This window comes from Myiozetetes cayanensis, unplaced genomic scaffold (assembly GCF_022539395.1).
Source record: "Myiozetetes cayanensis isolate MyiCay16 unplaced genomic scaffold, myiCay2020 scf1, whole genome shotgun sequence".
Lineage (NCBI taxonomy): Eukaryota > Metazoa > Chordata > Aves > Passeriformes > Tyrannidae > Myiozetetes > Myiozetetes cayanensis.
In genome coordinates, this window is record NW_026086604.1 from 143,550,699 (window position 1) to 143,578,467 (window position 27,769).

Below are 27,769 nucleotides of genomic sequence, written 5' to 3' on the forward strand. Positions count from 1 at the left end.
GCTGCATTTTTGGGAAAAAGATGTGTTTGGATCTGTCTGTATGAGAGACAGGGCAGAGCCTTTTTCCTGTGCTGAATGTCCATGGAAAATGGTCGGTGGAAGAGCAGAGACCATGAACTCAGAGTGTTAATTAATGGGTGAAATCGGGCTGGTGGGAGAAGAAATGGGGCAAGGATGAAGCTGAGCTCCCAGTGTTACCAGTAAGTGCTGCTGAAATGCTGTCCAGCACTTGCTAAGCATCCTTAATGGATGGTGCAAGAGGCATTTTGATCAGGAACTGGGAGGTGCTGTTTGACCTGGATACAACTTGGCTTGATACAAGTTGTACTGCACTGGTTTAGCCCAAAAAAAATGGTACCAGGGAGAAACAGATGGCAGCAAACAAAATTAAGTCACTTTCAAAATTCTGATCCATTAGCACAGACATATGACTCCCTGGAGAGTGTAGAAAGTTCAGCTTTGGCTTTTCTGTATTAAATTTTAAACACAGCAAATAGAACTAAATCCAGAGGATGGGGGGAAATCTGCCTTCAGAGCAGAACAAAGCCTGCAGCACCTTGAAATGATGGCTTTCAGCCTGTGCATTGTTCCTGGCACATTTGGGAAGCTCATGGAGAAAGCATTACACAGCATGCCTATTGAATTTCAAACAAATATAAAGCACCTAAATCCCTCTCAATTTATTCATTGAAAATATCTTCTACCTTTTCTGCATACTGAACCCTCTACAAAACCTAGTTACAGAAACACCAGTGGTAAGGAACTGGATTTGCCTGTTGGATGCTTTGAGGTGGAGGATTTGAGTGCTTTGGAGGGGATTGAATAAGTGCCTCAACATGCAAAAGCAGCACAGATGGACCTGACAGGATCAACTGAGAGGCAATGCAAATAGAAATTTAAATAGAGAGGTAACAATGGCACTAAGACAGTCACTGATACAATGGGCAAATTCTAAAAACGTTCCCAAAAGTGGAGGTTTGAGCTTAAATGGTAGGTATTTTCTAAATTAACATTGTCTGCTTGGTTTAACAAATGAGACTTTTATTTGCTTCATTGATTTTACATGGGCAGAGGGGGGTGGTTCTAAAATAAAAGAGAAGAGATTTAGGTTAGATGTTCAGAAAAAAATCCTTTAATCAAAGGGTGATGAGGCACTGGAACAGGTTGCCAACAGAAGTTGTGGATGCCCCATCCTTGGAAAGCCAGGCTGGATGGAGTGTTGAGCAATCTGGTCTGGTGGAAGGTGCCCCTGCCCACAGATGGGGGTGGTCTCTAAGGCTCCCTTTAATCCAAACCATTCTGTGATTCCATGTTTTCAACTGCAATTAGCAATTTTCATCCTTCTCAAGCCATATATTTTTTTTCCCCAGTTCTTTAAAGGCCGTGCTGTCTTTGAGTGGGCTCGGTACTTGCAGTAGGACACATGCAAACATTCACATCCTCCATCCCTTCATCGACTGACTCCTGAAATTTGTCTTTCTCACTGAAATTAGACTTCGCTTCTTTTGAGTGACTCCTTCACTTCTTTGTTGAATTTGGAACCCCAAGATTCAGATAAACACCCATCTGCACATCACCAGGCTGCAAACATATGGAAGGTTTATATTATTTATATGTCAATAGGATGGCAGTGCTCTCTAAGCAGCAAAGTGTTCTTGCCACGAAGAGCTGGCCCAGCAGTTGGGCAGTGCTGTGTGGAAGCAGTAATGGGCATCACCATGTATCTTGTTCTGAGGTTTATGTACTTTGCACAGCTTCCAGTGCAACCATCCAGCTAAAAACGGGTTTGGGGAATAAATATGTGCTAAAAGAGCAATTCAGAAGAAACAAGTTAAATGCTGCCCTGGGTTTCCAAAGTGGCAGCATTATTCTGAGGCAGTACTTCACATGACAAGTTAAAGAACTATTATTTAAAGTGTGTTTGGTTAAAATTACGGATATTCAGCACTATGAAGCATGCACCAGTCAACTCAATCCAAGCTTTTTTTGCAAAAGCTTTTCACATAACAGGCAGAGCCTGCCTCAGTATCTTCAATAGCTGCTTTTGAATTGCCTGTGAACAAAGTGGATACAGCATGTGAAAACCCATACATTCCTTACTACAGATGATTTCAAGCCTTTTCTGTTGAAAGATAACTGCTGCTATGAGCAGCTCTGGACAAGAAATCACTACCCTGAAGGAAGCAGTGGGAAACGAGGACAATTCAAGTGAAACATGTGGTGTGATCTCACTTTGTGATACCTATCCAACCTCTCCAAATTGTTTTATGGGGAACAACTGAACCTGTTAAAGGTGTTGCCACAGATGTTCATGGGCTATTTCATGTGCCTAAGGAAGATGGTCTCAGCAATCTCCTCCTGCAGTGATATGACTTTCTCATTCAACAGGAGCCAGCACAGGAGCTATTTTTTCTCCTGGAATGGGGACAGGAAAACATTCTGCTGCCTTCATCTGAGAGCTCAGCCAAAGCACTATGAACTGCTTTGTACTGTTCTTACTCTAGACATTTCTTTCCAGGGAAGGAGACATCATAAACCTGTTTAAAAAAGTGATGACTGTTTAGGAGAATGGGAAGTTGGAATTGCTTTTCTCCCTCCTCAGACCACAGATTTGATTGCTGATGTGAAAAAAGTTTGCACTGTAAAGGCAGAGTGAAGCTGAAAAACACCAAACAGCTTGAAAGGCAAGAGGTATCTCTTTTCTACCTCTGCCAGCATTGGGATTTGGACTGAAAACCCCAGCACTGGCAAGCCCTCTGGTTCAGTTTCCAGTCCTTGTTCATGTTTCTATTAAAACTGATTTTTTTAAAATATTTTTTTATGTGAATCTGATAAAATCACAATAAATTTTATGGCCCTAGAATAGCCAGTGTGTGTTGGGAATTGCTACTATGAAAAGGCAAAGTGATGGGGTGGGAGCAGCCAGGGTGTGGATCTTGGGACACTTTACCAGCAGGAGGAATTCTATTCCCAGGCAGTCCTGCAAGGCACAGGATGGTGAAAAAACCACACATGCTATGTTTTGCCACTGTGCCAGTCCTAAAAACAGCACCAAGGACACAGGGTAGGCTGCCTTGGGCTGAACCTCCTTGGAAAAGCTCTGCCCAGCCCTGGGCATAAGGTCCTTCAAGTCACTGCAGAGTAGAACAGACTGTTTCAGTTGGAAGGGATCATCCAGTCCAAGTGCCTGACCACTTTGGGGCTGACCAATTTAAAGCAGGTCATTAAGGGCATTATCCAAATGCCTCTTAAACACTGACAGGCTTATGGCATCCACCCCAAGCCTGTTCCAGTGTTCAACAACCCTCTCAATGCAGACAGGCTTCCTAATGTCAAGTCTACTGCGTTTCTCAGTACTCACAGCAAAGGTCACACGTTTCACAAGAGTGTAAGCTATGAATCAATGTCCTCTCTCTTGCACTGGGACTCTGCCCCTTGTTCCACTCCATCCTCTGCAGACTCTGGAGACAGCCAGCCCTAATTAATGCACTTGCATAACTACAATGTTGCTGGTCTCTTCACAGGGACCTGTAGACAGTCTTGGCCATTTTTAAAGGTAATTAGAAGTCTGTACCTGGTCCGGTTTATGTCTGGTAATGACCTAAGTGAATGCTGAATATTTCCAGATAGGCTTATAAATCTGTAAAGTTCATGCTTCTTCAGGGAAGGTCCAGGAACTTAGTGCACATCCATCTTGACTCTTTCTCTCATTTAAACAAAAAAATAAACATTTCAGATCAGGATACTTTCTTGCTCTAACATAAAATTCTAAACTCAGCTTCTGGTTCTTCTACAGTGTGTGGAACTTACCTAATATGCTGATGAATGAGAACTATTTATCATTTTTATCTCTTTTCTTACTGGGATAACAATCTCTGACAGTCTAAACCAGCTGTCTAGACCCTGCATGCAGATAAAATGATGGCCAGGTTCTCCAGGCACATCCCCAGTGTACAGGGACGTCTGTGACCAAGCGGGGAAGGTGAGGGTCAGTGTTGGATAATACCCACGGCTGGAGAAAAAGCTGCAGAGCCTTTGTCCCTCACCCTGCCCCTGGCTGAGAGTATCCAAATGCAGACTCCCATCATGACTGTGTCTCATGTTTTCAGGTGTTTTCCAGATTTGTATCTATTGATAAGGCCACACCTGCTGCTGCTTCATCAGAACAGCAGTTTTTTCAAAGAGTTGTTCCTTTTATCCCAAACTTTTTCCCCCTCTCTCATTAGTTTCATCTTTAATGCATTTCTTAGTGCATTTTATGACTTCATGGCCAGAGAGGACCCCACAACTGGGGAGCTTCAGGAGCATCTCAGTTACATCTCCTTGATTATGAAGATATCAGGTATCAGGAAGTAATTAAGGAGAAAAAGGTAGTAAAACACCTTTTCTTTTTTAATAAATCACCTATTAACAGTGAGCTAACCTACCAGTTTTCATCTATAGCCCAGGCAGAAGCTGACTCTATCAGGATACTTCAGCTTAATCCAACCCAACAGGCATCCTGTCAGGTGATCTGTGGGAAGTGCAGCCAAGGCTTAGTGATTAATTGTTCTAAACAGAGTGCAAGCTGTAAACAAGTTTCCTTGTCTCCTGCTCTGCAATGAACATCCCCAAATTCTTCAGCTGAATTTTTTTTTTTTTGTAACTTTCTTAACCACAGCTAGATTTCATCAGCAATCTGAATTGTGACATTTAGGTTTAGGTGAGTATCCCCTGTGTAATTTTCATACTAGGATGATGAGAAGTTCATGGACCACTGAGGTTTTGCTCTGGGCCTTGAAGTGATGCTTTGGGGGCAGGTAAGATCCTGGAATTCTTCAGGTGCTTAATACTTCATCTCTCTGTACCAGGCACAAGCACTGCCCAAATCCAAATACTGGTGTAACATGGGGTTTTTTCTCCTGCCAGTGACATGTCTCTGGGCACTTGTTCACCCTGGAATGTCTCACTGAGTGAGTGTCATTGACCATTCGGATCAAGTGAGCGGTTTACTGAGGGATTTTTTTTGGATTAGCAGACTGGGAGTCCACTCCTACACTAATATTAATGTGAGCATCTCTCAGGTTTTGTCTTCAGGGCAGAAATTTTTAAGCAAGAGGAAGGGGAGGGGGGGGAATCAAAGACAGTACTGTTTGAGGGGAACTAAAATAAGAACTCAAGCAGAAGCTGGAGAAATAATCCCAGATCTCTGTGTGACTACTGGCATCATACCACAAGACACTCTCTTAATATAATTTCTATAGGTTTCTTGTTTTTTTCATCTGCCTGAGGCCTTCTACTTCTGGTCAGAATCTTTCAGAAAAAACTGTTATTTGCTTCCAGTTAATGGTAAGTTGCTTGGTTAACTCTTTGCACATTTAAACTGCCCTGGAAAAACTTTGTATGTGGTTCTTTGTGTGTGGTTGAATTTCACTTTGATTCCTGTTGAGGAGGGTCCCTATTGCCAGAGTGTGAATGTGAGAGAGAAAACAGGAGGATGGAAAGCAGACAGTGGGAGAAGCTCTGATCTGTGGTTTCCTACAGGAAAGGTGATGGCAATAGCCTCATAAAGCTCCACAGTGATCCTCAGGGAGGTGATTTTTTTTATTTCTACCAGGTTGCAGCAGACAAGTGTCCAAGCTGGGATCACTCACTCACAGGTTATTTGCATCCCACAAAACCACCACTGTCCAACCTGGGATGGGTTCACTACCCTCCATTCTGTTTTGAGGGGCAAATCTTGTCAACTCTTACAGCTTCTCTCTTTCTTCTGCCCACCCACACCCTTTGTTCTTTTCCCCACTTTCAAAGGTGCTTTGGACGAGTAGATTTAAAAAGACTGTAAATAATAAAATGTAGAATGATGACCCCAGAACAGCCCATGGAGTAGGAGCATGGAACCAGCCATGCTCACAGCTCTTCTTGTTAGGGTTTTGATTTTTAAATCAAGCAGTAGCTACCATGTAGCTGAGCAACATAGCTCACATTCAAAATTTGTCTTCAGAAATATTAAGGGTCATCTGGCAAGTGGTCAAAAGAGGACAATCCATATTCTGTAAGACTGCAGAGCTTGTTGGAGCATCACTTCCAAGTTCCATAACACAGGACAGAAAATTTCCTGCAAGAGTGACCCTGCCATGCACTGGGACATCATTGCTTAATGTCAGGGTGTGCTTTAGAGAGGCACAGAGTGGCAACTGCACCTCTTTCATCAGAGAGAGGTAATTCCTCAGGGAGGGATGTGGTCTTTCCAGGTGCCTTCCCTGTTGGTCAGACTCAGAGTCAGGTCTGAGGGGAGGTTACAGCACAGTGAGTGCTGGGAGAGGAGTTCATGGTGCTCACTTTGCAGAAACCTGAACGGCAAACGCCAAGAGTGTTTTGTTCTCCAGCACTGCCGGCTCTGCACTGCTCACCAAAACCTCTCTGCACTGAGAGCTCCTCCCCTGAGGCTTTTTTTCAGCTTGCACCTCCCATAAATCCTTTTGGCATCTGCAACAGGGAAGAAGCGAGAATCCCTAGCTGGGATCACAGGCCTTTGGAGGGAGGGATTTTACACCAGGTAGTAAAAGATAAAGGCAGTGGTGTGTGTGCAGAGATCAAAGGCAAGAGCCACACTGCCTGTCTGTGTGCCTTAGGCTTCTATCTGGAATACTTCAACATAGGCTGGTGTCTAGGGTTGTCCTGGGTATCTATGTCGGATTCAGCACTGTTGGAAGGGGGCTCAGAGGAGCAGCCCACACCAATGGCCAGAGGGGAACAGCAGAGCCTTCTGGAAGCTTCTGAAGTGCAAGTCTTGGCTAGGAACTCAGCACTTGAAGCTGTATATAAATAAATGATGTATTAACCTCATGGAAAGTGAGATACAACCTCTCCCCTCTTTCAAAGGCATTTCCCAAGCAAGTGCCTTCAGTGTCAGCCCAGTGAGACTGGGCACTTCCATGGGAATGGGGACAGGGATGAGCCAAGGCCAGGTGGGTCAGGGTTGGGGTGGGGGGCCATATGAAGCCTATGGACAGGCAAAGGCAGAGCTGCAACACAAGAATAGCACCAACCCAAAGGACAGTTTCATGCTTTCAGGCCGCAGTATGGGCAATAAGGTGGTCATTGCTTCAGCCAGGCACCTTCTGCCATTATGCAGTGCAGAACTGCTCAGGAATAACCTGACAATAACTAAGACACAAAAAGTGTTGCCAATAGACCACACTTATCTGGGTGGTGACTTCCTGCTTTTTGCCTGATGGCTTTGCAAAAACCAAGTAAGACCCACATGTGACCTGTTTAACACCAGTCAATAACAGGTGTGTTTTGAAGGACTGTTCCCATCCAGGAGCAGGGTGCATCCCTGTCTCTCTTCTTGAGCAGCTACTCAAAAATCCAGATGGTAAACCCAACATTCATTTCCACTGACTGTTGTGGGGTACAAAAACATTAGCTCTGGCATCTTTAGGGTGGGTGCTTTTGATATGATATGAAACTGTAGGTTGGAAGTTCAGCCTGCTGCTTTTATCTCCAGGATCGAAAATGTACTGCTTTCAGTTGCCAGTGCTAAGGCTTTGAGTATGTGCTGTAATATTCAACTGCAAAAGAGTGATTTCCTGTGGAGACCACAGGAGCCATGATTTGAAACGGCATCGATATTTTTGGCTTTGGACATTCTTGTTCTTATTTACAAATAAGGCCAGTAGTCAAAGAACCAGTGTGCCACCTGTTAAAAAACTCACACTTCCTCATTTTCTGGTGATGTAGCTGTAGTAAATCTGCTGTTGTATATGGATGTTATGAATTCACTGCTTGTCAAACTCAATGATATTTGACAAGCAAGATACTAGGCTAAAGAAGAAAGTCCCCCTGTGCTCCCTCCCATTCCACCAAACAAAAAGAAATGCACCTAATTAATTCTCAAGCTGTTCTCAGAACCGTAATTTTTATCATCCAAGTCTCATCTTGAAAGAAGAGATGCTTGTATTTCCCAGCCCCTCTTGCTGACAGGTTTGTGAAGTGCTTTCTCAGCCCCGAGATGTGATGGGTTATTGACAAGTGATAGCTCCTGCTCATACACCTGAGCTCTGTCTCATTGCAAAGCCCATTTTAACTGTCTCAAGCAGAAGCACCACCCAAGAAGAACAGCAAAGGATTGCCAAAAACTCATCTTGTCTGACTGGATGACTACATTTCAAGACCCAGCACTGAAGTGCCAAGAGACCCACACAAGTGTTGGTGAAGGTGCCCCACAGCTGCCAGGCATGGGGCTGCCTGCTCAGCAGTACACGGGGGGAGTTGGGCATTTCTGAGCCCCACAAGGCCTGTAGAGCAAGAAGAGTCTGAATACAGAGCAACCCTATGGCAAACTTGTCACCTGCCCCGACAGGTGAGCCTTACGTCGGAAACTGCGGAGATGTGCTGGAGCATCAGCCATAGCTCAACGTCACTGTCTGTCACCTCCACATTCCTGGCTTTTCTTTAATCCTCAAACCGCCGTCTTTTCCCTGAAATGCCAGTCAAATGAGTGATTGAAAGAGAAATGTTGAAGTTGTAGGCAAAACTCCTCGCTCTTCATTAGCTTCCCTGCGGCGAGTTTGACACACACATAATACACCCACACACCACCAAACAACTTCCACACAACTCACACGATTTTTTTTTTTTCTCTAAAGGAAGAAAAAAAAAGAAGAAAAGAGAGGCTATTATATGTTTTACTACTTTAAATACTTGTGAGACATGTAGCTACAAGAATTCGCCTGGTGATCCCTAAAGACAATAAGGAAAAGGAGACAAAAACACTTCTTTCTCTATATAAAAAAAAATAGAAAAGTTTTTGATTAATTCCTAGAATACTGTAAGTTGGAGTACAGGCTACATCCCTGCCTCCCACAGGCAATCAGGCATTTGGAACAATACAGTTGATCTAATTGCAATAGAGAATATGAATGTGAAGAGATGAAGCTATCTGTCACATTGCAGTCCAAATGACATACAGTCCCTGCAAGCTTTTCTTTCCTGTTAGTCTAAAGCTAAAGACCTTTCAAAAGGGTCCAGTGGTGCCCAGTGATGGGGTCAGAGGCAATGGGGACAAAGGGAAACATAAGTGGTTCCCTCTAAACATCAGGAAACATGTTTTCGTTGAGGGTGCCTGAGTACCTGCACTGGTTGCCCAGGGAGATTGTGAAGTCTTCATCCGTGGAAATACTCAGAAGTCATCCAGACATGGTCCTGGGCAACCAGCTCTAGGCAGCCCTGCTTGAGCAGGGGGATGGACAAGGTGACCTCCAGCCAACCTCACCCATTCTGTGATTCTGGGAACTCCTGGTCCCATTTCTTAGCTCTGTCTCTAGCAGCCTCTGTCCATAACATCATATAACAGCACAGTGATTAATAAAATAGTGCTCACTCCTGAGTGATCAGAGTGATTTCCAAAATATTCTGCTAATCTCCTCCAGAAAGAGTTCCACAAATGTTTTATCTCCTCAAATTGCATAGAATTAATGCAATAGAAAAATTCAACAAGCTATCATAATTCTCCTCAGTGAAAATCAGTCTACCTTTGATTCACCTTTCTTCTTCTCCTTGATCAGAGAGAGACTGTAGTAATTAACATTATGCTGAGAGAGGTTTTTCTTTCTTCATATATTCATCCAGCCTTTCTGGTCAGGAATAAAATAACCAAAACCCATCCAAAATGGTTGATACAGCATGACCACTTCCCCATTCCTGGAGTTGTTCAAGGCCAGGCAGGATAGGGTGTTAAACAACCTGGTCAACTGGAAAGTGTCCCTGCCCATGGCAGGGGGCTTGGAACTACGTGATCTTTAAGGTCTCTTCCAACCCAAACCATCCTATGATTCTTTGATTCTAAAAAGAAGCGCACATGTGGTCGTGTGTATGTTTTGTAGGGAAAGTATTTATCTGTGTTGATATTTTCCAGTGTGTGTGGGCTGATCACTGTGCCCAAAGAGAACATATTTTCCTGGTATATTTAGTTATGGAGTGCTGTATGCTTGGTGGGAGCACTCAGAGCAATTAATCTGGGAAACTGATGTGTGTATGTGCTCACATGCCTCCTATGCTGCTCTGCTTGGAAGGCAAAGGACAAAATAGGCTCCCATACTCACCCATCTCTATAAACTCTCCTCAAGACATTTATGCATTAAAAATTTGCATTCTGGTCCCCTAAAATAAACCATTCTTCAGAAAAAATGCCACCCTAAAATGTGGGTAATTCTGGTTTTCTTGCCTGCTTGCTGTGGGATGGTGATGTAGTGAGCAGTGAGGGGCAGTGAGGCTTGAGTGAATTCCGAGCTACCCTTTCCTTGAGGCTGCCCAGATGTCCTGGAACTGATGGCTCCAAGCCACAGACATCACTCAGGACTCCAGTGGACACAGCCAGGCTGGATGGCTGTGCCTTTGCATGGAGGAGAAATGCTAGAGGGTGCAAAGCTGGATAAAGAATGGAATCTGGAAATGTGCAGTGCTGATCCTAGTCTGAAGCGTCTCAAAATCAGAGGACTCGGAAAGGGAAGGGAAAGGAGGCCAGTGATTTTTAATCTGGTTCAGAGGGCTGTTGTAGCAGCTGTAGAGGGTAAGTGAGAAAGATGTTTTCAAGTTACAAAGTGCCATAGGAACCTAAGCATTGAAGTACTGAACAACATGAACACACTGCTCATTTTACACAGTATTGAGACATCTCACTAAGCTAGAAGGTACTTGCTCAGCAGCAGAGAGTGCATTTTTCCTTCGCTTCCACTGTCTGCACTAAGGTTTGGGTTATCCAGGTTATTTAGGTGCGTCATCATCATCATTCAAATAAAAAAAATAAATCCAAACATCTCATCATCTCTCAGGACTACATCTGGAAGCAATAAAAGGGAGGATACTGCTCCATTCCCCCCTGCATGGCAGCTGGCAGAAGGAAATGAGTAATAATCAGTCTCTTTCTGCCTTGTGCTGCAGGTAAGAGCTCACTCAGCCCTTGACCTCACGTCTTGCTGAACAGACCGGTCTTGCCACAGAGGAGCAGGAAGGTGAACGGGCCAGATGGTGCATTTTACCTCACCCCCCTCCTGTGAGCAAGCAGAGCCACCTTGCTGTCCTCCTGCTATCCAGACCCGCGGCAGCAGAGCGGGCAGGGTGTGCTGTCTGTCGCCGGCAGCTCCGGCTGCCCAGCCGGTCCTGTGTCCGTGGGGAGCCAGCTGCTCTCTCCTCACCCTTGTGCTGTGCCTCCAGGGCAAGCTCTTACCTTTCCAGCTGGCTCTGGGCTGTGTGCAGGTGCACATTGTCAGGTACGAGCCGGGGTGAAATCCCAAGGTTCTTCATCTCTTTGGTGGCACCGATGGGTGCCTGCGATGGACGGGGTGTTTCAGTGCACAGGGTATGTGCAAGACCCTCTGTAAGAAAGGGTGTCCTAAAAGGAACAAATGCCTCTCCCAGCAACAGCAATGGAGAGCCTGGGGCTGAGACTATTTCATCTTTCCCAGAAGAAAGTCCCCCTCCTTGAGGATCACACCTACCTTATGGTTTTGAAGTGCCTAAGCCAAATGCAAGCAGGAATTTCCATGGGGTACCAGCTTTTTATCACCCCTCTTGATCTGTGGCTTCATGGCTCATTTGAGTGAAGGAGCAGCCCTGACTTTGGGAGCACCATGATGGCTGTACAGAAGAAAACGGGCTCCACCAAGCCATTGGAGACCTCCAAAGGGCACATCTGAGTGCAGGAAGGGAGCCAGGAGAAGCCGTGTGGGGTGGGAGGTGATGCTCAGCTGGGGCTACTGGATGGAAGGATAAGGAACAGCAAGGTGAAAAACAACCCAGCTGCTCCACACCCAGACATACCATGTCCACATCCAGTGCACCCTGAAGGCCAGGAGACCAGGGACAGGAGGTGCTGCCTTGCACTTGACTCTGGGGAATCCAGGACACAATCCCCTGCAGGACAGTCATGTGCTGCTGATTCCTGAATCAGGAGAAGGTTCTGTGGTGCACGTGTAAGGACTTGGAGAGTTGCCTGTCTCAAACACTGTCAAGGCCACAGAAGGAACTTGCCATAAGATGTGCCACCACAGCAGGAACTTGAGAAAAGCGCAGAAGGAACAGTGGGTGGGTATGTACTGTCTTGGAGACGTGTGAGTAACACTAGTGGAGAAGCTGATCTGAGGAGCAGCAGCAGATTTTCTGTCAAATATGTTTCATTTAAAGGTTGTTTGCTGTGTTCTGCGTGCAAGCACTGACCACTTCAATGGTTTCAGAAAGAATTTATAGGGTTTATGCTACTTACAGTGTTCCCCAGGTGCCTCAAATGCTCATTTTCATAAGAAACAGCCCTGACACTCATTTTGGCTGGCAACTATTAACAGCTTATAAAGTAGCCTGAGGGCTTTAGTCAGGGTAATGTGCTCTGATATCCCCAGTAAGGCTGAGGTTTGTGCTGCAAAGCTGCGGGAAGCAGAGGAGCGTGGCTGTGTGCCGCATCATCTCGCCTCAGCTTCTACCTGCCTCCTTCTGAAAAGCTTCAGGAAAGCTTAATTACTCAATACCATGGGCTTGCAGTTTCCTTTTCCGTTCAAATTCCAGTTATTGAGTAACCCCTTGTGCCAGCAAATGTAGTTGCTCTTCTCATCTGCCGTCTGTTTAATATTCACCCCGACGCCGTGATGGGCAGGTGGAAGGTCCAAGACGCACGGCGGGAGCATCCTGCCTTAATGCACCTGGAAACCTTGGCATCAGGTAAGCAGCTGAGGGGAGAAAAAACATCACAGGCCTGCAGTTCCCAGGCAATCGTGAGAGAGGCTCCATATGCTCCCGTGCCCACCGGAAGAGCCGGCTGGCATTGCACCAAAATTATTTCTCCCCCTCCTCAAAAGCAGACCTCCATTCAAACCGCAAAACTACGTGGCCATGGATTCTGCTTTTCCCGTATGAAATCTGCCTGGCAGGAGCACAGGTGACTTGTGGGGCACAGTAGCTCAGGTCAAGAAGAAGCAGACCTTGGGATTTTGTGGCACTTCAGCTATTGGTTTGGCACCTTGATCCCAGAAAGAAGGGGGTTTTCTTGAGCAACTGCCCTCCTCTGAACCAGCAACCAAGGCTGGTGGGACCTGTAACCACAATTTAGTGATAGAAAGGCACAAGGAAGAAGCACTCACATCAGGTTGCAACCCTGAACTGATGGAAAATGCAATGTTTCAGTCCAACACTTGCTCAGACTCAGGGACCTGGCCAGCAGCAGGCAATCTGGAATGATACAAAGGTCTCCAGTCTCTGCAGCCAGCAGTGGGAAGGGATTGAACTGGGCAGGGTGGATGCCTCAGACACGCAAAAGATGTGTCGTCTCTCGGGAAGGCAGTCAGGGCTGGAGAATATTTTTCCTGCAATTAGGGCTGCATTGGAAGGTTTTTCCCCTTCCTTTCTCCTTCCTGCAGAGATGACCAGATCCAAGGCCAGCCTGGCCAGGTTTGGTCTCACCAGAAACAGGGAGGAGTCTAGAACCAGGATTAGGACCGGGTTTGTTGGGAATGGCTATGGCAGGAAATCAGGGTATAACCCCTGTTTGCTCTTTCCCCATCCTAGTTTCTGTCAGAGAGCAGCATCCTAGTTTCTGTGAGGCAGTGCCTGCCCCATGGACCAACACCTGGAGCTGCACCCAGCCCTGTTTGGTCCCATCCACCAGCAGCAGTGGGGCTTCTGCATGGCAGAAGCTGTTGTTACCATGTCTGAAGCTGATAGACAGAGAAACAACAACAGTGCTCTGGGGGATCCAGGGAAAAGGCCCATCTGTCTTGCTTTTGAGGATGATTAGGGAAAGTATTTGACTTGGCCAGCATGGGGAATTACACAGAATGGCAGTGCTGAGGCTGACTGCCTGGCAGCGACATGGAGTGGGGAAAGAGCAAAAAGGTGGCAAACTGAAATCACAGCCTCTCCGCCAGTAACCAGGATAAAACCCACAGCTGGACACAGCCCATGCACAGGCAAGAAATGAGCCTGCTCATTCCTAAAATGTTGAAAAGTCCCGTATGCTCAGCTCCTGAAGAACCCTGCCACAGCTGAGCCTCCCCGCCTGCAACCAGGGCCCCATCCCAGGGCTCCTGGACATGTGCCTTTCCCTCACACCAGGCTAAAATGTCCCCAGCTGGTTTCCATCCTCGTTTCTCTCTACAAGTGACCTCATTTTCTGTATTTACACCTTTCCCAGTCCATAAGTCATTAGCAATTATAGCACAGTTTGAACCTCATATTGGTTTCTTCTTCAATTTTTCATGGAAGTGTTGAGTGTTATCAAGTCAGATTCATTTTTGAGTGAATACTTTATATTGCCATCAGCAATGAACCATGCACTGCAATCAAAGAAAGACATCAATGTGATTTATTTTAATTATATTTATTTCCTGTAATTTTTTATTCATTGAGCCCTTTCTCAAATCTTCCACATTTTTTTGCCAAGGATCAATTTCAAGCTGTAAATCAGTAACAGTATTAGCATTAGAAATACTTGGCTCTCCAAATTTGCCTTTTCAAAATACTGGCTCAGCTTCAGCTCTCTCCCAGACTTCTGCAACTTCCTCAGCACCTCAATGCAACTGAAAGCAATGGTGATTTAAAGAGCTCTTTGGCCACATCTTGAATTTGATGCACGTGCTGGCAGTGTCATGGTGTTCAGCCAGGGTGTATCACAGTGAGGATGCAAATTTTGCCATGGATGTTTCACCCCACTGTCCCTACATGGAGCATTAATGATCCCTGTATCATGCTCACCATGAATTTGCCAGTGTCCCAGGGGGATGTTGTACCGATGAAGGTAAAAGAAGGGATCCGAGAGTAAAACGCTGTGAACCCCTCAGGAACAAAGCAGCTCAAATCACTGCACTGCAAAAATCACTTTGGCACTTTGTCAGTCGCACCTCACCGCAGCAACGGCTGGAACGAACAGTCATTAATTACCTTTTGTCCCAGTTTAAATGAGACAAGGGTCTTTTGCTGAGGATGAATTAGGAGGAAAAGACCCAAACTTCTCTTTCCAAACAATTATAAATCCAAAATTAAGAGGCTCCAATTGAAGGAAAACAAATTATGGAAAAGGGAAAATAACAGCCCTTTATTAAAAGGTATGTGTGTATTAACAGGAACACGAAAAAAAAACTCAAGTAAAATAACTAAGTAATACTCCTATACCCACCAATAATCCCCTTCAAGAACAAAACTGATAAACCGGCAAAAAAAAGAAATAGTTCAATTTCTTGCACCCTTTGGTGCTGTTCCAACCACAGTCAGCAGGGGGCGCCGTCGGGTCACTGGAGATGCAAAATTTGTAATGTCCTGTACCATTCACCAGGTGGCGCTGTTGGGTCACTGAAGGTGTAAAAAACTTGTAGTGTCCTATTATAGTCACCAGGTGGCGCTGTTGGATCACTGAAGGAGTTGAACTTGTAATGTCCAGTGCCCGTCACCAGGTGGCGCTGTTGGATCCTTGGCTGCCACCGGGGGAGGGGGAGGGGGGAACAACAGCAATAAAACAGAAAGTTCTCCCAATGGAAGAAAACTCACAAACTTCAGCTGATTAGGGTCCGTTGTAAGCAGAGCTTGTAGTCAGCCAGAGGTGAGCCAAGAGCAGCCGCCAGAAACTCCCCTCCGACAGGAAAAGAAACAAAGGAGCCCGGCAGTGTCTGCAGCCCGCAGCAGCCTCTCACCCCCGGCAGAGCGAGAGAGAGAGTCCCCTCCCCCCCCAGCCTCCACCCCCTTCCAGTCACACACCAGCCAACTCCCCTTCGTTGTCAAGGAGACAAATCTCCATCGTTAAGGGCTCCGGGTGATTCTTTGTTCAACTAAAATGGCCCATCACAGAGCACACACACAGGCAGGAGGAAAGGAAAGAAAATTCTTTGCTAAAAATACGAACTATGACATTATCCACCCCTAATTTTTTTTTCCTTTTCTCATGCCACCATACATCTATCAAATGGAACCTTTTTTAACTCCACATATACATACATCATTCTAGACTATGTACATATTCACAAATACATATAGATACAAATATGGGTAGAGTTATGACCTGTTTACCCTAAGATTATATCTCCTTGGGGTATGCACCGGGTTTCTCCATCTTCTTGCATCACCCACCATGTGCAACCAGGTCCTTGGGCAAAGACAACTCCACGAATGGATTTGCCTTTGCTCGAGGCATGGTTCACCCAAACTGTTTTGCCTAACATACCTCTCATGTGAACCACTGGGACCTTGTCCCCGTCTACAGTGTGAAGGGACTCTGATTGGGCAGGGCCGGCTCGATTGACGGAGCCTCTAGTGTTGACTAACCATGTAGCCTTTGCTAGGTGTTGATCCCAGTGTTTGAAAGTCCCTCCACCTAATGCTTTCAGGGTAGTCTTCAACAGTCCATTGCACCGTTCAACTTTCCCGGCAGCTGCTGCATGGTATGGTATGTGATAGACCCACTCAATGCCATGCTCTTTCGCCCAGGTGGTAACTAAACTATTTTTGAAGTGTGTCCCATTATCTGACTCAATCCGCTCTGGAGTGCCGTGCCGCCACAGGACCTGTTTTTCGAGGCCCAGGATGGTATTTCTGGCAGTGGCGTGGGGCACCGGATGCGTCTCCAGCCATCCAGTGGTGGCTTCCACCATGGTGAGCACATAGTGCTTACCTTGACGGGTCTGTGGCAGTGTGATATAATCAACCTGCCAAGCCTCCCCATACCTGTATTTATTCCACCGTCCACCATACCATAGGGGTTTCAGTCTCTTAGCCTGTTTAATGGCAGCGCATGTCTCACAGTCATGGATAACCTGAGAGATAGCATCCATGGTTAGATCCACCCCTCGGTCTCGTGCCCATTTGTAGGTGGCATCTCTGCCTTGATGGCCGGCGGCATCATGAGCCCATCGTGCTAAGAACAGTTCACCTTTGTGCTGCCAGTCTAGGTCCACCTGTGACACCTCAACTTGTGCAGCTCGGTCTGCCCGTTCATTGTTGCGATGTTCTTCATTGGCTCGATTTTTGGGCACGTGGGCATCTACGTGGCGGACCCTCACAATCAGCTTCTCTACCCGGGTAGCGATGTCTTGCCATATATCAGCGGCCCAGATGGGTTTTCCCCTACGTTTCCAATTGGTCTTCTTCCATCTGTCCAACCACCCCCACAGGGCATTGGCCACCATCCATGAGTCCGTGTAGAGGTAAAGTTTTGGCCACTTCTCTCGTTCAGCAATGTCCAATGCCAACTGGACAGCTTTGAGCTCTGCGAATTGGCTTGATTCACCCTCTCCTTCCATAGCTTCTGCAACTTGTCGTGTGGGACTCCATACAGCTGCTTTCCATTTACGTTTCATCCCTACAATACGGCAGGAACCATCAGTAAAGAGTGCGTAGCGTATGTCTTCTTCTGGTAGTTGGTTGTATGCTGGGGCTTCCTCTGCCCGTACTACCTGCTCTCCTTTTTCTTCTTCGGCTAGACTAAAATCCTCACCTTCCGGCCAGTTCGTGATGATTTCTAGGATCCCAGGGCGATTTGGGTTTCCAATGCGGGCGCGCTGCGTGATCAGGGCAGTCCATTTGCTCCAGGTGGCATCAGTGGCATGATGAGTAGAGGGCGTCTTCCCTTTGAACATCCAACTCAACACTGGCAGCCGAGGTGCCAGGAGGAGCTGTTCTTCTGTGCCAATCACCTCTGAGGCAGCTTGTACTCCCTCATAAGCTGCTAGGATCTCTTTTTCTGTTGGAGTGTAATTGGCTTCCGATCCCCTGTAGCATCGGCTCCAGAATCCAAGTGGGCGGCCTCGGGTCTCTCCAGGCACCTTCTGCCAGAGGCTCCAGGAGAGGCCCTTATCCCCAGATGCAGAGTAGAGTACATTCTTCACATCTGGTCCTGTCCTAACTGGCCCAAGGGCTACAGCATGGGCAATCTCCTGTTTAATCTGTTCAAATGCTTGCTGTTGTTCAGGACCCCACTGGAAATCATTCTTCTTGCGGGTTACCAGATAGAGAGGGCTTACGATCTGGCTGTACTCGGGGATATGCATTCTCCAAAAACCTATGGCACCCAGGAAAGCTTGTGTTTCCTTCTTGCTAGTTGGTGGGGCCATTGCTGTGATTTTATCGATGACTTCAGTCGGGATTTGACGACGTCCATCTTGCCACTTTACCCCCAGGAACTGGATCTCTCGGGCAGGTCCCTTGACTTTACTCTTTTTAATGGCAAACCCAGCTTCCAGGAGAATCTGTATGATCTTTTTTCCTTTCTCAGAGACCTCTTCTGCTGTGTCCCCCCATACAATGATGTCATCAATGTACTGCAGGTGTTCTGGGGCTTCACCTTTCTCTAGTGTAGCCTGGATCAATCCGTGGCAGATGGTGGGACTGTGTTTCCACCCCTGGGGCAGTCGGTTCCATGTGTACTGCACACCCCTCCACGTGAAAGCAAACTGCGGCCTGCACTCTGCTGCCAAGGGAATGGAGAAGAATGCATTCGCAATGTCGATAGTGGCGTACCACCTCGCTGCCTTAGACTCCAGCTCGTACTGGAGCTCCAACATGTCTGGAACTGCAGCACTCAATGGCGGGGTGGCTTCATTCAGGCCACGATAGTCCACAGTCAGTCTCCATTCTCCGTCGGACTTACGCACAGGCCAGATGGGGCTGTTGAAGGGGGAGTGGATCCTGCTGATCACTCCTTGGCTCTCCAGCTCACGGATCATCTTATGGATGGGAATCACAGAGTCTCGGTTTGTTCGGTACTGCCGACGGTGCACTATTGTAGTGGCAATTGGCACTCGCTGTTCCTCAACCTTCAACAGTCCCACAGCAGAAGGGTTCTCTGAGAGGCCAGGTAGTGAATTCAACTGCTTAGCAGCTTCTGTCTCCACAGCAGCTATTCCAAAAGCCCATCTATGTCCCTTGGGGTCTTTGAAATACCCATTCCTAAGGTAGTCAATGCCCAGGATACATGGGGCATCTGGACCAGTCACAATGGGGTGTTTCTGCCACTCCTTCCCGGTCAAGCTCACTTCAGCTTCCAGCACGGTCAACTGCTGCGACCCTCCTGTTACCCCAGAAATGGAAATAGCCTCTGGTCCCACATGTCCTGAGGGCATTAACGTACATTGAGCGCCAGTGTCAACCAAAGCCTTATATTCTTGTGGGTCTGATGTGCCAGGCCATCGGATCCACACCGTCCAATAGACACGGTTGTCCCGTGCCTCTACCTGGCTAGAGGCAGGGCCCCTCTAATACTGGTCTCTATCCTGCTCGTCACAGTTTTCCGTCTGCAAATACCGGCGGGAGGTACCTTCTAGTGGGTCAGATCCCTGCCCACGGGATACTGGCACTGCACTCACTTTCACGGACTTTGTTTTTCTCTGGTCCTTCAGCTCTTGTACTCGGGCTGCCAAAACATGGGTAGGTTTCCTGTCCCACTGTCTCATGTCTTCTCCATGGCCAGATAGGAAATACCACAGCTCAGTTCGTGAGGTCTGTCTACCCTCTCTAGCTGGGGGGCGCCCGGTTCTCACTGGTGCCACCTGGGAGCTGTTTCTCTCAATCTTTTCTAGGATTTTCTCCTGTTGATCTTGTAATTTTGTAGCTATGTTAGTCAGGTTATTGATCGAGGTCTCTACAGAGGAAACGCGGGCTTGTAGTGATCCTTGGACCATACTGTCGTACATCCGAAGTTTATTTGCTATAACCGCCACTGGCTCACTCTTTTCCCCAGCCTCCAATGATGTCAAGTAACTGACGTGTGCAGATGGCCCCATACGTATGAAGGTCCACCACATGTATGGTGTAAATCTAACCTTGTCAGGATCGTGATTAGCTTGCATATCCCTTCCAAACAGAATCTCCAACAGTGCCATTTCCCTCAGGCGTCGGATCCCCTCCTCCATGGTATTCCAGCTCTTCACCAAATGGTCTGCCTGCAAAGCCTCTTTGTAAACGAACCTCTCTCTCACAGCGTCCAGCAGCCGTGCCCAGAGAGACAGGGGTTTTGATTCTCTCACAAATGCCCCTTCAATGCCCACATCCTGGGCAATAGACCTCAAGAACCTTGCTTCACCGCCATCAAGGTTTATGGTATCACCCGTGGAGTCCCAGACTCGAATCATCCAGGTCAGTATGGGCTCATTCGAGTGACGAAGGACATCTGACCGTAATTTCCGGAGGTTGTCATATGATAAGGACTCAGTGATGATTTCTGGCTCCGGGTTGGCTACCTGTGAGGGTCCTGCCTCCCCATCATCATCTACTGGGCGAACTGATTTGGTCTTATATTTCCTCTTTTGGATAGGGGCAACCTCCATTGACTTGTTTGGTTCCTTGGAACTGGCCTTATCTGGAGTCACCCTTGTATCAGACCTCTCACTTTCATTTTTTCCTTTACCCTGTGAGGGCTGCACCATACCGAGCACCTTTTGGTCCTGGTAAATCCTGGGCCTAACTACGAATATTAGATATGACACCGTGGCAATAGATATGACACCTTGCACGAGAAGCCCCAGAAGTAAAATGTCTCTTACATCTAAAGAGAGTTTAAATCTCTCAGAGGCTATTGTAGTGGAACCAAAGGGAAAATGTATGAAGGGTTGGGCAAATATACTCCCCTGTGTTTCTCCATAGGAATAGGTGCCATTATCCTTAAAACCCCAAAGGAGACAGTGTAGGTTAGGGCAGTAATATATCCTTGAGAACATATCCCGAAGGAAAATAACAGGTACTGAGTTTACTATGTCATAAAACCAGTGCGAGATCTCAAACATACTTATTGCAATGAGGGTCATAGTGTCTGAGCTGAAAAACATCGACAGGTGGGACATAGATTTCGGCATAATTATATACCACAGAAAAGCAGCGATCTTAGACTTCATGGTGCCTATAGGTTCACAAACACATATCAAGTCACACAAGGGCAGTTATTCCTTTTCCACTTTTCCTCTCTCGGGCCCCACGTTGGGCGCCAAAAGATGTCCCAGTTTAAATGAGACAAGGGTCTTTTGCTGAGGATGAATTAGGAGGAAAAGACCCAAACTTCTCTTTCCAAACAATTATAAATCCAAAATTAAGAGGCTCCAATTGAAGGAAAACAAATTATGGAAAAGGGAAAATAACAGCCCTTTATTAAAAGGTATGTGTGTATTAACAGGAACACGAAAAAAAAACTCAAGTAAAATAACTAAGTAATACTCCTATACCCACCAATAATCCCCTTCAAGAACAAAACTGATAAACCGGCAAAAAAAGAAATAGTTCAATTTCTTGCACCCTTTGGTGCTGTTCCAACCACAGTCAGCAGGGGGCGCCGTCGGGTCACTGGAGATGCAAAATTTGTAATGTCCTGTACCATTCACCAGGTGGCGCTGTTGGGTCACTGAAGGTGTAAAAAACTTGTAGTGTCCTATTATAGTCACCAGGTGGCGCTGTTGGATCACTGAAGGAGTTGAACTTGTAATGTCCAGTGCCCGTCACCAGGTGGCGCTGTTGGATCCTTGGCTGCCACCGGGGGGAGGGGGGAGGGGGGGGGAACAACAGCAATAAAACAGAAAGTTCTCCCAATGGAAGAAAACTCACAAACTTCAGCTGATTAGGGTCCGTTGTAAGCAGAGCTTGTAGTCAGCCAGAGGTGAGCCAAGAGCAGCCGCCAGAAACTCCCCTCCGACAGGAAAAGAAACAAAGGAGCCCGGCAGTGTCTGCAGCCCGCAGCAGCCTCTCACCCCCGGCAGTGCCAGAGAGAGAGTCTCCTCCCCCCCCAGCCTCCACCCCCTTCCAGTCACACACCAGCCAACTCCCCCCTTCGTTGTCAAGGAGACAAATCTCCATCGTTAAGGGCTCCGGGTGATTCTTTTGTTCAACTAAAATGGCCCATCACAGAGCACACACACAGGCAGGAGGAAAGGAAAGAAAAATTCTTTGCTAAAAATACGAACTATGACACCTTTGTCAGGTGAAACTTCTCTAATTACCTGCAACTTCACTTCCAGGAAACTCCCACCTTCAGCTGCCGTTGGCAGTTTAAAGAACACCTCTCCCAGCAGTAATTCTTATGAAAAGTCCAGGAAAATTACCAGGGGATGAAGTCATGTGTGGCTCACCTCCGTCTGCCAGGACCGTGTCCTGGAGCCACCTGCCTGACCTGCCTGCGTTGAGAAGAAAGGTCAGTGGGCTGGAGGTGGACGAGGAAGGTGGTTAGCCAGCCTGTCATGTAATCCACGGGCATTCTTCAATGACCTTTTCTTCTCCTCCTTAAAAAAACCAAAAGAAACACGGAGCAGACTGCCTGGAGAGCTGCTGCTCCTTGAACCTTGACCATACGCACTGCAGCATCGCGAGGAGACGCTCGGCAGCCAGCATTCAGCACACGCTGCCCTCGCTATCAAGCTCCCATACAGATGTTCATTGAGCTGTCAGAGCACCGAGAGGAAAATAAATTAATTGTAAGTGGGAGCAGGTTAGTTAAATCTATTCTGGAAGCATTATATAGCCATTAAATCGCATACAAAACTCAATAATAATGGTTAATAATGTTCTTCGGAGGAATTAAATAGAAGCTCAATTTATAATGCTGCTCGGCATTCAAACCAGAGTGTTCCACCTTCCTGGTACATGATAAACATTTTGTAATTAATCCTCACAAAGCCTCGGTGAGGCAGATCTCTTCACACCACTGATTCTGTGTATAAATGGGAACAAGAAGGTACAAGATGCCTCCTTTGAAGCTGTGGTTGCATATGTCTTCAAACAAGATTTGGGTCTCTGGGAGCCCACTCAGCATCTGTGTTTGAATAATGAGAGGTTTGTAAAAAACCTCGGAGCCAGGATCAGATGTCAAGGTCTCTTTGTGCCCCTTCACTGTGCTCAGACCATCGTGGTGTGTTTCAGGATGATTCTGCAGGGCAGTCTCCAGAATACTGAGAGTTTCCCCACATGGTCACATGGAATGGTATTTAGAAGAAAAGATCATGGTCTTAGGTCTTAAGTACAACCTTTAGGAATTGGCCCATAACAAAGCTGTTAATTATGTTGAAATTCAAAACAATAGAACTTACAACCAACTGGAAGCTGTTATTTGCAGAAGACAGATTATAGATAGATATAAGATCGATGGGATGTGGGCTGTCAAATAAAAGTGAATTTAATTTACTTCAGGATGGCGGACTACCCGTGACTACAGACAAATTAAAATTATCTAGTGTCATTTTAAAACTATCTCCTGTCTCCCTGTTTAAGCGCAGCATGGATAAACACAGGGCATAATGAAAGGAGTTTCCACCCAGCAACTAAGGTCCCAGGTCATCCATGCTTTAAAGTGTTTAAAGGGTCACTGAGGTGGCCTGAGAAGTAGTCTCCTACTTTCAGGCACCACCAAGCTTAGCTGAAGTTCTGGCTTGGACAAGGAAGCATTTTTTCCAAATAATTTTTGGCTAAACAACCTTTGGCACAACAAAAGTAGTAATTCCCTGAAAGAACAACTCAGCACTGGGGATGGACTGTCCAGAGAAAGCAGCACACTTTTTATATCCTTGGTAGAAAAAAGCAGCTCAGGAGTTTATTACAATTTTTGATACATCAGGGTTGTCACTAACAATAATTTAAAATATGTAACAAAGAAAGAAAATGCTCTTTACTAGCTGTGAAGAGATTGGCCCATGGTTAGTGCAGATTACTCCCATCCAAACCATCTTCTCTTTGAATTAATTAACACTAAAACTATACTTTTACAAGACATGCTAGATAAAATTCTGGTTCTCTTGAAATCAACAAAAATTTGTCCACTGCTTTCAATGTGGGCAGGGCTTTACCTAATATTTCTAACAGACTTTTATAAAATAGCGTTGAAAAAGATCTCAAGGGCCATCCTATTTCTCTTCTTGCCGCAAGGCAGGATCAGCTACATCCATGTCAGTGCTGATGGATGTTTGTCTAACTGGTCCTGAAAGAGCTGCAACACTTAATAGCACCTTGAGCTCTGCTTCCATTTTCACCTGCCCTGAGACAGGAAAAAAGGGCTTTTATCACCAACTGTGCCCGGATTTTTGTCTGGTTTAAAGGACCAGTGACAATTTTAACATTTGATGTCTCACGATCTGCTAAAGATAGCAGCTAATACGACCCACCCCCAGGGAGCTTTCCCATGATTTATTGACATTTTTCCCTTTTATCTCTTCTTCTTGGGATATCTGACATGCAATCACGTAGTTCTGATTTCCACCTTGCCTTTTCCTCCACCATTTCAGTTCAGGTCTGATTTCAGTGGCTGTCCCATAAGAACTCGTGGTTAGAACTGATGCTTTCCTCTATCTGCAGGCCTGACAGTCTTCCAGAGGTGCAGTATAAAGGGTGCAAGTCTAATTCTAGGACTGAAATGTCAACTACTGTAATTATGTTGGCAACGTGGAAAGGTAGAGAGGCAAAAGAGCAGTAACAACTATGCTGAGCCTTGGGAGGGGGCAGGAAGAGAAGAACAGGTGGGCAAAACAATACCCAAGTTTGGTCCTTGAAGAAGAGCCCCCCCCTGGTTTGTTATGCTTCCAGAAAGAAATATCACCAGTCATTAACTGCCCTTTGCCTGCAACCCAGTGCTCATGGAAACAAAGCCTTTGCTTTGTTTTCAAGAAGACCTGGATTGCACTCAGAAATAGTAAAACATAGTTCCTCATTGACAGGCAACTCGAAATACTCCTTGTATACCCTCAAACTACAGGAAACCTGCCCGCAGCTGCTCAAAATACATTTATTGTTTAGAATGGGAAACATGGGCACAAGGATGAACATTTACAGGTGGTATTTCTGAACATAAAGGTCTGAGGCAGATGCTTACACAGACCAGTTGGGGAACGAGAGGTGAGTTTCCCATGCATTCTCTCTCATCCCAGAGTACACCATGCATTAAGATTTCACAATAAGTTGTTGGTTTTTTTTTAAAAACCTTGCTACATAGAATCCAACAGCGAATAGCACAATTTGTTGTTCATAAAGTATGTGAGAAGAAGCTTGGTACTTGGAGTATGCCCTTAACCCTTACCAGGGGTTTTATTCCCCAAATACAAGCACTTAGCAGTCTTTATGGGTGAAAGACAACATAAACCACGTTTTCAGCCAAGCCATAAGATATGTAGTTTCATGTAATCACAAAACCTCCTGACATTAAAGGGTCCTATCTTTGCTCATGGGGCAAAGCTGATTAATGCTGTGAGTGACCAGCAGTGGCCAAACCAGCATTTCAGATCCGAGTCTTTGACAGTGGACTCCTCTGCACCACCGCTGCCACCAAACAGAGTGTCACTGGGGAGGTGGGAGGAACACAGCAGGGCGCTGGAGCAAGGATGCTGGACAGAAAAACTCTTACATGCTGCTTGCAGGAGAAATAGCAAGTAACTTAGAGGCTGGGATAGAGAGCCTGGCTAGGAAACAGGACTGTTGCTGGGGCGTACAACCCATGGGCATGCATTTTTAGCATCGCCTCAGTATCTGTGGCTTTGAACTTCCTCAGGAATTTATCAGGAATCATCAACACTTGAAATCAGCTTCCTGGGGCAGCAGGAAAGCTTTTTCTGCTCACTACTGTCTAAAGAACAGGTTCCTGAAGGCATTGTTGTAGTTTTTGTTGAAAGCAGTGTAGATGAGTGGATTAAAAAAGGAATTTGAATAGCCCAGCCATAGAAAAATGCTCTTCCAAATGGGTGGGATGTCACACGAGCAGAGTGGGTTGATGAGCTCTGTGATGAAGAAGGGGATCCAGCAGAGCACGAAGACCCCAATAAGGATGCCCACCATGAGGGCAGCTTTCTTTTCCTTCTGCTCTCTCCACGTGTCTCCGTCCGTCTGGAATGTAACAGTGGCATGACGGACAGTGAAGACCATCTGCGGCTGCTGGGCAGCTTCTTTTACCTGCCAAACACAAACACAAGTTGCACCACGTGTACCTCAGGCAGCTGATACCACACAGCAGGTACAGAGCCAGGGAAACAATGGCCATCTATGTCACACTTTAGTTGAGAGAGTGGCTGTATGACCCTCTTCTGGGTAATGGAGACTATTTTAAGTGAGGCCAGAAACTAGAAAGAGTAGTGATCTGTGGGGACATGGGATTGCTCATACAGGATAGCAATAACGTTATTTCCCCGCTTAGAATCTGATCAGCAGAACAGGCACACACCCACATACCGTGCACAAAGGTCTCCCTGCTTTCTCTGAACCCATTGAGTTTAAGAGTCCTTGGTAGGAGAGGCAAGAAAATGAGCACACATTTGCTTTGTCCCTGCAAGAAATCTTTACAGTGCACAGTCACTGTGCCTGGGATGAAATGACACAATGCAGCCACGATTAGGAAGGATTCACAAGGACATTCTTCACGTGTGTCTTCTGTCTGAGTAAATTCACAGTCTACCCAAAGCCACAGCCGGTTGCCGGGTTATCATCCCCTGTGGAGACGGGACCCCATCCATCCACCCTCACCTCATCTCACCATGGGAAGGACAGTGACCCCTTACTCATGCTGGCAAGCACTGATTCAGCATTCCACGGGGGGACATCTGTGAGTCACCACTCACCCACGTGGAGCTCAGACTCACAATCTGGCCCAAAGTTGCTTTAGCTACACTTTGCATGCTCTCAGCTGGGGGCTCAGAAGGAGCCAAAAGACTGGGCTTGCAAGCTTTGCAGTCAACTTTCCCTTGGAAGCCTCCCAGATTCAGAGGGCTTTTATGGGAGGTGCTGTCTGCTTGCACACTTGAGCTCCAAGTTTTCCCCACTTCTGCGAAGGCTTGGCTGCTACCAGCGCTTCACCCAAGCAAAATACAACCAAGCTGACCTACCTCCAGGGCTTCTGGTGTAATGGGGGTGATGGAGTTACTCTTCCGAGACCCAATTCGAAACTTGGCAGCCTTGTAGATCTTCCAGTACACAAAGAGTACCACGCACAGGGGTAGGTAGAAGGCCCCAAAGGTGGAGAAGATGGTGTAGGAAGGTTCCTGGCTGACTTGGCACTCTTCACTGTCCTCCGAGTAAGTCTCTCCCCAGCCAAAGAGCAGCGGGGCCAAAGAGATGAAGGCAGAGAGTGCCCAGGTGAGGGCAATCATGATGTTGGAGATGCGGCGCCGAGTGCGGAGCGTGTACTCCAGGTGGCGGGTGATGGACCAGTAGCGGTCGAGGGCGATGGCTGTGACATTCCAGATGCTGGCGGTGCAGCACAACACATCGAAGGAGATCCACACCTGGCAGAGTGACCTGCCCAGCCGCCACCGCCGCCCGGACAACTCGTGCACCAGGCTGAGGGGCATGACGAGCGCTGCCACCATCACGTCGGAGATGGCCATGGAGGCCACCAGGTTGTGGGGTACCCGGTGGAAACTCCGCACGCGGAGGATGGTGGCCAGGACCAGCCCGTTCCAGAGGAACGTAGCCACCACCAGCATGGCCAACAGGGTGAGCACCAACACGCTGAGGATGGAGAGATGGGCCTGGCCGCCCTCGGGGCCGGCAGGGGACCCGCTCCTGTTGCCGGTGTCCGGCATCGCATCGGCGAAGCAGCTGAGGTTGAGCGGGCGCTCCATGCCGGGCTGCTCCGGGCTCCTCCGGGCGCGGTGGCGGCGGGAGCGCGCTGGGAATGGTGAAGCGCCGCCCTACCGCGGGCGCGGGGGGTCCCCGGCCGCCCCGAGTGTCGCCGGGCGCGGGGGCTCCGGGCTGCTCGGCGCCGGGGGCTTCATCCCCGGCAGGAGCAGCCCTGCGTCAGCCGCGGCTGACGGCAGCCCCCGGCCCGCCCCGGCGGAGGGAGGCGGCGGCTCCGCGGGCGCGGGGG

The 27,769-nt window shown here is 47.2% G+C and overlaps 1 protein-coding gene across 1 annotated transcript; it reads right to left on the minus strand.

Annotated features, from left to right (window-relative positions):
* Positions 1–23,449: 23,449 nt before the first annotated feature.
* HTR5A (5-hydroxytryptamine receptor 5A) lies at positions 23,450–27,524 on the minus strand. Its single transcript, XM_050314895.1, has 2 exons — positions 26,787–27,524; positions 23,450–25,860 (listed from the first exon to the last, which is right to left on the minus strand). The coding sequence occupies exons 1-2, from the start codon at positions 27,522–27,524 to the stop codon at positions 25,531–25,533; spliced, it is 1,068 nt and encodes a 355-aa protein (XP_050170852.1). The 3' UTR covers positions 23,450–25,530.
* Positions 27,525–27,769: the final 245 nt, after the last annotated feature.

What these genes read in the sequence shown, in the direction of transcription:
- HTR5A (XM_050314895.1), bottom strand. Translation starts at nt 27,524, where the DNA reads ATGGAGCGCCCGCTCAACCTCAGCTGCTTCGCCGATGCGATGCCGGAC. An exon ending in TTACACCAGAAGCCCTGGAG is followed by an intron (nt 25,861 to 26,786) that starts GTAGGTCAGCTT and finishes TGTGTTTGGCAG; the next exon opens with GTAAAAGAAGCTGCCCAGCA.